The sequence below is a fragment of the Cuculus canorus genome, chromosome 4 (assembly GCF_017976375.1).
Source record: "Cuculus canorus isolate bCucCan1 chromosome 4, bCucCan1.pri, whole genome shotgun sequence".
Taxonomy (NCBI): domain Eukaryota; kingdom Metazoa; phylum Chordata; class Aves; order Cuculiformes; family Cuculidae; genus Cuculus; species Cuculus canorus.
This window is the reverse complement of record NC_071404.1, coordinates 1,571,369-1,579,193: the sequence shown is the minus strand read 5'-3', so window position 1 is coordinate 1,579,193 and position 7,825 is coordinate 1,571,369. Positions and strand designations below refer to the sequence as shown.

Genomic DNA, 7,825 nt, shown 5'->3' with positions numbered 1-7,825 from the left:
AGGAGCGGGGGGAGCAGCCGTGCTGGCTGCCAGCCCAGCCCCGGCTTCCCCGCCTCTATATAAACACACATGGACTTCTTTCTATTCAATCCCAACACCGAGAGGGGCGAAACCCAGCAGCCCTCCCTGCCTCCTCACCGAAGTGAAAAGTCTGGGGCTAACAAATCACCGGCATTCCGATAGACAGATATTTATAGAGATATATTTATAGAGGGAGATAGGGATATAAACCGATCCGTGTGTATAGATACATATATCGAGCTATTTAATTCGTCCATCTCTCCACGCCGTGGCTGAATTATTTTGTGATTTTTTTTTAAATATATTTTTTTTAAATCTCGCTCCTTTTTTTTTCTTTCTTTTTTTTTCTGCTTTTTTTCCCCCTGCTTTCTTTTTTTCCCTGCTTTCTTTTTTTCTCTCCTTTCTTTTTCTTTCCTTTCTTTCTCTCTCCTTTCTTTTTTCTTCTTTCTGTTTTCTCCTTTCTTTTCTCTCTTTTTTCTCTCCTTTTGTTTTTATTTTTTCTCCTTTCTTTTTTTGCTCTTCCTCTCCTTTCTTTTCTCTTTCATTTTTCCTCTCCTTTCTTTTTCTCTCCTTTCTTTTTTCTCTCCCTTCTTTTTCCACTTCTTTCTTTTTCCTCTTTTCTTTTTCCCTCTTTCTTTTTTCCCTCTTTCTTTTTTCCCTTCCTTTCTTTTTCTCTCCTTTCTTTTTTCTCTCCTCTTTTTCTCTCCCTTCTTTCTCTCCTTTATTTTTTCTTTATTTTCCTCCTTCCTTCTTCCTCCTTTCTTTTTTCTCCCTTTTTCCCTTCCTTCTTTTCCTTCTTTCTTCCTCTTTTCCTTTTTTATTCCCCCCTTTCTTTTTTCCCTGCTTCCTTCCCCCCCCTTCCTGGTGCGTGTGGCTTTGCCTTGAAAGCGAGCGAAAACCAGAGCATCTGCATTTCGACTTTTTTTTTTTAGGGGGTCTTTTTTTTTTTTTCACTCGGAGGCTTTTCCTTTTTTTTTTTTTTTTTGTTTTTAATTATCGCATTTTTTTTACTCCTTATCCCCCCACCCCCTTCTTCGGGGGGTCACTCTTGTTGCTTTTTTTACCCCCTTCTCTTTTTGTATTGAGTGTTTATTTTTTTTTGCCTCGTGTCACTCTGTCAAGTTGATTCCCAACAAGAACAAAGTTTTCAGAGAGGAACAGAGGAGAAAACGCTTTTTCCTCCTCCTTTTCTTTTTTTCCCCCCCTCTTTTCCCTCCTTTTTTCCTGTTGTTTTCCTAACCTGCCAGCAAAGAGGGGGGCGAGCCCGGCCCCCCCCCTCCCCAACACCCCCTCCCCTCCACCCTGCGCTCCGCACTCGCCCCTTGCCCGCCCGTGTGGGTGCGAGTTGTGGTGCCTGTCAAGGGGCTGTTTCTCTCCCCACCCTCCTCCTCCTCCTTCTCCCAAATATGCTTTTCGCAAGTTTCGATCTCGTCTCGGCACTGGCAACCCTCGCGGCGTGCTTGGTGTCACTGACTTTGCTGCTGGCCGTGTCCCAACAGCTGTGGCAGCTCCGCTGGGCTGCCACCCGCGACAAAACCTGCAAGCTCCCCATCCCTAAAGGCTCTATGGGATTCCCTTTAATCGGAGAAACCTTCCACTGGCTCCTGCAGGTAAGGATTCCCTTCCTTTCCTGGGAAGATGGCTTGAGTCTGGCTTTTATTTTTTGATCTTTTTCCTCTTTTATTTTATTTAATTCTATTTCCCCACCTTATTTTATTCTATTTTTTCCCCTCCTTTATTTTATTCTATTTTTCCCTCTTATTTTATTCTAATTTTCCCCTTTATTTTTTTCTTTGCTTTTCCTTTTGATTGCATCATGCGGAGTCCTGAGGAGCTGGGGAGACAGAGGGGGTTTTGGGGAGAAGGTGTGTGTGTGGGGGGTGTCTGGAGAGGGTAGAGGAGGTTTGGGGGAGTAGAAGAGGGTTGGGAACTTTGAGGTTGAGGATTTTAGGGGGGATTTAGGGAACCAAACAATGCTGGGATTGCCTCGGAGCTGCAAGCAGGGTTCCCCGGAGAGTCGGGGTCTCCCTAGATGGGGTTTAGGTGGGGTAGAGAAGGTTTGGGGGGGCATATGTGGTGACTTTAAGGAGGATTTAGGGAGCCCAATCTTGCTGGGATCACTGCAGAGCTGCAACCGGGGTTTCCCGGAGAGTCGGGGTCTCCCTAAAGGGGTTTGGGGGTGCAGAGGAGGTCTGGGAGGCATTTGTGGGGACTTTAGGGGGGGATTTAAGGAGCCCAATCTTGCTGGGATCACACCAGAGCTGTAAGCGGGGTTCCCCAGAGAGTCGGGGTCTCCCTGGAAGGGTTTGGGGGTGCAGAGGGCATCTGGGGCACATTTGTGGGGACTTTAGGTGGAATTTAGGGAACCCAATCTTGCTGGGATCACCCTGGAGCTGCAACCGGGGTTTCCCGGAGAGTCGGGGTCTCCCTAAAGAGGTTTGGGGGTGCGGAGGAGGTCTGGGAGGCATTTGTGGCTACTTTAGGGGGGATTTAGGGAGCCCAACCTTGCTGGGATCACTGCAGAGCTGCAACCAGGGTTTCCCGGATAGTCGGGGTCTCCCTAAAGGGGTTTGGGGGTGCGGAGGAGGTCTGGGAGGCATTTGTGGCTACTTTAGGTGGGATTTAAGGAGCCCAACCTTGCTGGGATCACTGCAGAGCTGCAACCAGGGTTTCCCGGAGAGTCGGGGTCTCCCTAAAGGGGTTTAGGGGTGCAGAGGAGGTCTGGGGGGCATTTGTGGAGACTTTAGGTGGGATTTAGGGAGCCCAATCTTGCTGGGATCACCTTGGAGCTGCAACCAGGGTTTCTCGGAGAGTCGGGGTCTCCCTAAAGGGGTTTAGGGGTGCAGAGGAGGTCTGGAAGGCATTTGTGGTGACTTTAGGGAGGATTTAGGGAGCCCAATCTTGCTGGGATCACTGCAGAGCTGCAATCGGTGTTCCATGGAGAGTCGGGGTCTCCCTAGAGGGGGTTTAGGGGGCTAGAGGTGGATTGGGGGGGCACGTGGTGACTTTAGGGAGGATTTAGGGAGCCCAACCTTGCTGGGATCACCGCGGAGCTGCAACCAGGGTTCCCCGGAGAGTCGGGGTCTCCCTAGAGGGGGTTTAGGGAGCTAGAAGAGGTTTTTAGGGGTGTGTGTGGGAAATTTAGGGGGGATTTCGGGAGCCCAACCTCGCTAGGATCACTCTGGAACTACAACCGGGATTCCCTGGAGAGTCGGGATCTCCCTAGAGGAGTTTTGGGGGTGCAGAGGGGCTCTAGGGCGCATTTGTGGCAACTTTAGGTGGGATTTAGGGAGCCCAGTCTTGCTGGGATCGCGCTGGAGCTGCAACTGGTGTTCCCCGGAGACTCGAGGTCTCCCTTCTCGGCAAATCCCCCCTTTTCCCCCCTCCTTCCAGCCGAAATCCTTGCAAAATAATTAATCTTTAAGCCGATGGTGGGAGGTAGCCCTGGGGCGAGCGTGGATGTTGGTGGGCACAGACTGGGGGTCTCTCCCCGCCACCCGCTCTCCCATCCCAGTTCTTGGGGTTGTTTCCATGGGCTTCCTAACTTTTTTCCCGGCTCGAGTCCGGCTTTGGGGGAAGCCCGAGGAGGTAATCGGGAGATTAACCCGGGATTAACCTCTCTAAATGCTGAGCAGCGGCGGGCGGAGCGGGATCCCCTGCGGGCGGCGGGGTGGGAGGGTGTCTGCCAAAAAGAAAAGGAAGGGAAAAAGCAAAAATAAAGGAGGAAGAGAGAAAGCAGGAGGTGGTCCAGGGGTGCCCCGCTGCGGGGGGGAAGCCGAGGGAAGGGCTTGGGGGTACCCCCCCATCCCGTAGCATCCCAAGAGGGGAACTCCCGAGGACAATTAGTTTCAGGGTTTCCCACCCTCCCTCCTCCTCCCGGGGCAAATTGAAGCTCGTTCCAAGAAAATTAAGAGCCTGGTGAAGATGCTCCAACCGGAGAAGGTCGCGTTTCGTTGCCGGGATGGTCAAAGCCCCGGTGTCCCCGTCCTGTCCCCTCCCTCCTCGCCACCGGGGAAGCCCCGCTGCCTTCCCCGCCGGCGGCGCCGAAGGGGTTAAGCGCCCGCTCTCAATAGGGCTTTATTTTTTAAAGAAATTTATCAGATTTTTTACAGGGGGACCAGAAAAGGGTTCTCGCTTTTCCACAGGCTCCGTCCAAACAGAATCCAGGGCTAAAAATACAAAATTTTTGTATAAATTGGACTCCATTCGAAACTTCTCCCACATAAAGGTCCTCTTTGTGCTGCCCTGGAAATGGTGTACAAATAACTCTTTATTAATGCCACAAAAAGGGACTTTTAATTATATTTACGCAGATCAAGAAACAGGGTCACCTGAACATCGGAAAAATTCACAACTGCGCTTTTGTTTCAAAATAAACACCCGCACTCTCTGCCCCGCATCGCGCTCCGCTCCTTTCCCTGCTTGGGATGGGTTTTTTTTTGGGGGGGGGACACCCCTCCTTTCCATCCTCCCCCCCCTTCCATCATCCTCCTCGCCACCAATCCCCCCCCACCCCAGGAGCATGTGGGAAAGTGATTAAATCCTCCCAAACCTGGAGATTTACTTAGGCAAATCGCAGCCTTTCGAGTAAAGTCAGGCTGAGAGATCACAAAAAAAAAGAAGAATGGGTGGGGGAGGAAGAGAGAAAGGGAAAAAGAAAAGAGAAAGGGGGAAGAAGAGAAGGGGGGAAAGAAAAGAGGAAGGGGGGAAGAGAGAAAGGGGAAAAGGAAAGAGAAGGGGGGAAAACAGAGAAAGGGGAAAAAAGAGAAGGGGGAAGAGAGAAAGGGGAAAAGGAAAGACAAAGGGAGAAAAGAAAAGAGAAATGGGGAAGAGAAAGGGGGAAAAGAAAGAGGGGAAGAGAATGGGAAGAAGGGAAAGAGAAGGGGAAAAGAGAAAGGGGGAAGAGAAGGGGAAAAGAAAGGGGAAGAGAAGGGGAAAAAGAGAAAGAGAAGGGGAAGAGAAGAGTGATAGAGAAGGGGGAAGTAAGGAGGAAAAAGAGAAGGGGGAAGAAAGGGGGGGAAGAAGGGGGAAGAAAAAGGAGGAAAGAAAGGAGGGGAAGAGAAGGTGGAGTGAGAAAGAGGGGGAAGAGAAAGGATGGAGAAAGGATAAAAAGGGGAAAAGAAAGAGTGCGGGGGGAGAAAGGGGGGGAAAGAGATCGGAGAGAAAAAGAAAGGGGGGGAGGAAATGGGGGGGGAAAGGGTTAAAAAGTGCCAGGGGAGGAGGTAAAATCGGAGGAAAAAGGGAGAAGGAGGAAGAGGGGTGAAGACCACGGATCCCCACTGGGGCTGCGGCGGGAGCAGGCGGTGGGATAAGGGGGTGATGGGTTGGAGGGGGGTCTTTACCCCCATATCCCCAGTTTTAGACCCCCCCCCTACGGCTGCCCCCAGCCCTGTGGGTGCGATTTCCCCCCAAAACTGGCTGCGGGGCTCTGTACCACCGCCCCCAGCCGATGGTTTTCCCCCCCCCCCGCCCCTTTCTCCTTCCATCCCTGCAGGGTTCCTGCTTCCAATCCTCTCGTCGGGAGAAATACGGCAACGTGTTCAAGACGCACTTGCTGGGGCGGCCGCTGGTGCGGGTGACGGGGGCGGAGAACGTGCGCAAGATCCTGATGGGAGAGCATCACCTGGTGAGCACCGAGTGGCCGCGCAGCACCCGCATGCTGCTGGGACCCAACACCGTGGCCAACTCCATCGGAGACATCCACCGCCACAAGAGGAAGGTGAGGAGCCGGGGAGAGACGGGAACGGGGAGAGGGCAACTCCCTTTTCCTTCCCCCTTGTCCTCTTCTTTCCCCTATTTGACTCACTTCCCCCCTTTTCTCCTCTCCACCCCCCCTTTTTCTCCTCTCCACCCCCCTTTTTCTCCTCTCCATCCCCCCTTTTCTCCTCTCCACCCCCCTTTTTCTCCTCTCCATCCCCACTTTTCTCCTCTCCACCCCCCCTTTCTCCTCTCCATCCCCACTTTTCTCCTCTCCACCCCCCTTTCTCGTCTCCTTCCTTCTCCCTTTTCTCCCCTCCTCCCCTCCTCCTTTTCTCCCACCTTCTCTTCCCCCCTCCCTCCTTCTCTTTCCCCTTCTCTTTCCCCTTCTCTTTCCCCTTCTCTTTCCCCTTCTCTTTCCCCTTCTCTTTCCCCCTTCTCTTCCCCCTTCTCTTCCCCCTTCTCTTCCCCCTTCTCTTCCCCCCTTCTCTTCCCCCCCTTCTCTTCCCCCCCTTCTCTTCCCCCCCTTCTCTTCCCCCCCTTCTCTTCCCCCCTTCTCTTCCCCCCTTCTCTTCCCCCCCTTCTCTTCCCCCCCTTCTCTTCCCCCCCTTCTCTTCCCCCCCTTCTCTTCCCCCCCTTCTCGTCCCCCACTTCTCTTCCCCCCCCCCCCTTTCCTCCTCTCCTTCCCCCCCTTCCTCCTCTCCTTTCCCCCCTTTCCTCCTCTCCCTTTCCTCCCCATCTCCCCCCATTGCTGCAGAGGACACAGAGCCCCTCTTTCCTCTCCAACCCATTCCCACCCCATCCCCAGACCCCCCCAAAACAGTGTCACACGTTGGGGGGGCTGCTGTGACCTCAGCAATCCCAAATTGTGCTTGAAAAGGGGGAGGCACAGAGTGACGTGGGGTGGAGGAGAGTTGGTGGGGCAACAAGTGTGAGGCTCTTCTGGTGTGGAGATCCATCAAGGTTTGAGTTTGCTGAGAGGTGGGTTTTACGGTGCTGAGAGCTGCGTTGGATTGCAGGGACACTGTGGTGGCCAGGGGGGGTCCCAGGATGAAGCGTGGGAGGGGATTAAGGTGGTTGGGCAGGGTCTGAGACCCTCTCAGGGCTTTGCCTTGCGCCGTCCTCTCTGTGGTCCCAAGGGGAGACCCCCTTAAGCTCAGGGCATTGGGGGCATTGGACCCAAGCAGATGTGGGGGCTCATCCTCATGTCCCCCACCAGTGAGGCGCCTGCAGGCAAAGGCGGTGGGAAAGGTGACACCCTGTAGTGGTGTGGGTGATGGCTTTCACATCTTGTCCGCCACGGATGGGTCGGGGCACGCAGTGTATTGGGGTGCAGTCCGTCTCCACCTCTCTCTTTGAGGTGCAGAGATGGCCTTGCTGGAACAACAAGTGTGGTACCCAGTGCCAAGAGGTTGTCCCAAGTCCCTGCCCCGAGGCAAGGTCCGCTCTCCTCTCTCTGCTCCAGCAGGATTTCCTCTTTTGGTGTTCGCAGTGTAATGGCTTTAAATCGGAAAGGGAAGATTTAGACTAGATGTTAAGAAGGAATTCCTCACAATGAGGGTGGGGAGGCCCTGGCCCAGGTTGCTCAAAGAATTTGTGGCTGCCCCATCCCTGGAAGGGTTTGAGGCCAGAGTGGATGGAGCTTGGAGAAACCCAGTCCAGTAGGAGGTGTCCCTGCCCATGGCATGGAGTTTGGAAATGGATGGGTTTTGAGGTTGTTCCAACCCAAACCATTCCGTGATTCTATGATATATTCCTATAAAATCCCTACCAAACCAAATCGCTCGCTCTTTTTCTTCTGGGGGAGAAGGCAAGAAAACAAAGACTTGGTGTTACTCATTAGTCGCATCTTTTAATGCGCTGCTGGCTGCAACTCAAGGGATTTCACAACAAATGCTGTGTCAATCCCTCCCCGGCACAGAAAACTCAATGTTTGTATTTACATCTCTTTTCTTGGGCCTCATTTTTTTTCTTCTTTCCCAACCTTGCTGTCAAAGAGAAAGGGCGAGAGTTCACAGAACCCTAGAATGAATCATAGAATGGTTTGGGTTGGAAGGGACTTGAAAGCCCATCCAGTTCCAGACACCTCCCACTGGATCAGGGTCCT

The 7,825-nt window shown here is 52.8% G+C and overlaps 1 protein-coding gene across 1 annotated transcript in view; it reads left to right on the top strand.

Annotated features, from left to right (window-relative positions):
* Nucleotides 1-1,090: 1,090 nt before the first annotated feature.
* Nucleotides 1,091-7,825, top strand: part of LOC104061894 (cytochrome P450 26B1) — a 28,714-nt gene continuing 21,979 nt past the window's right edge. The window contains exons 1-2 of the mRNA XM_054065979.1: nt 1,091-1,631; nt 5,516-5,740. Of these exons, the coding sequence (XP_053921954.1) occupies nt 1,428-1,631; nt 5,516-5,740 (429 nt within the window). The 5' untranslated portion in view covers nt 1,091-1,427. The remainder of the gene's footprint in view (nt 1,632-5,515; nt 5,741-7,825) is intronic.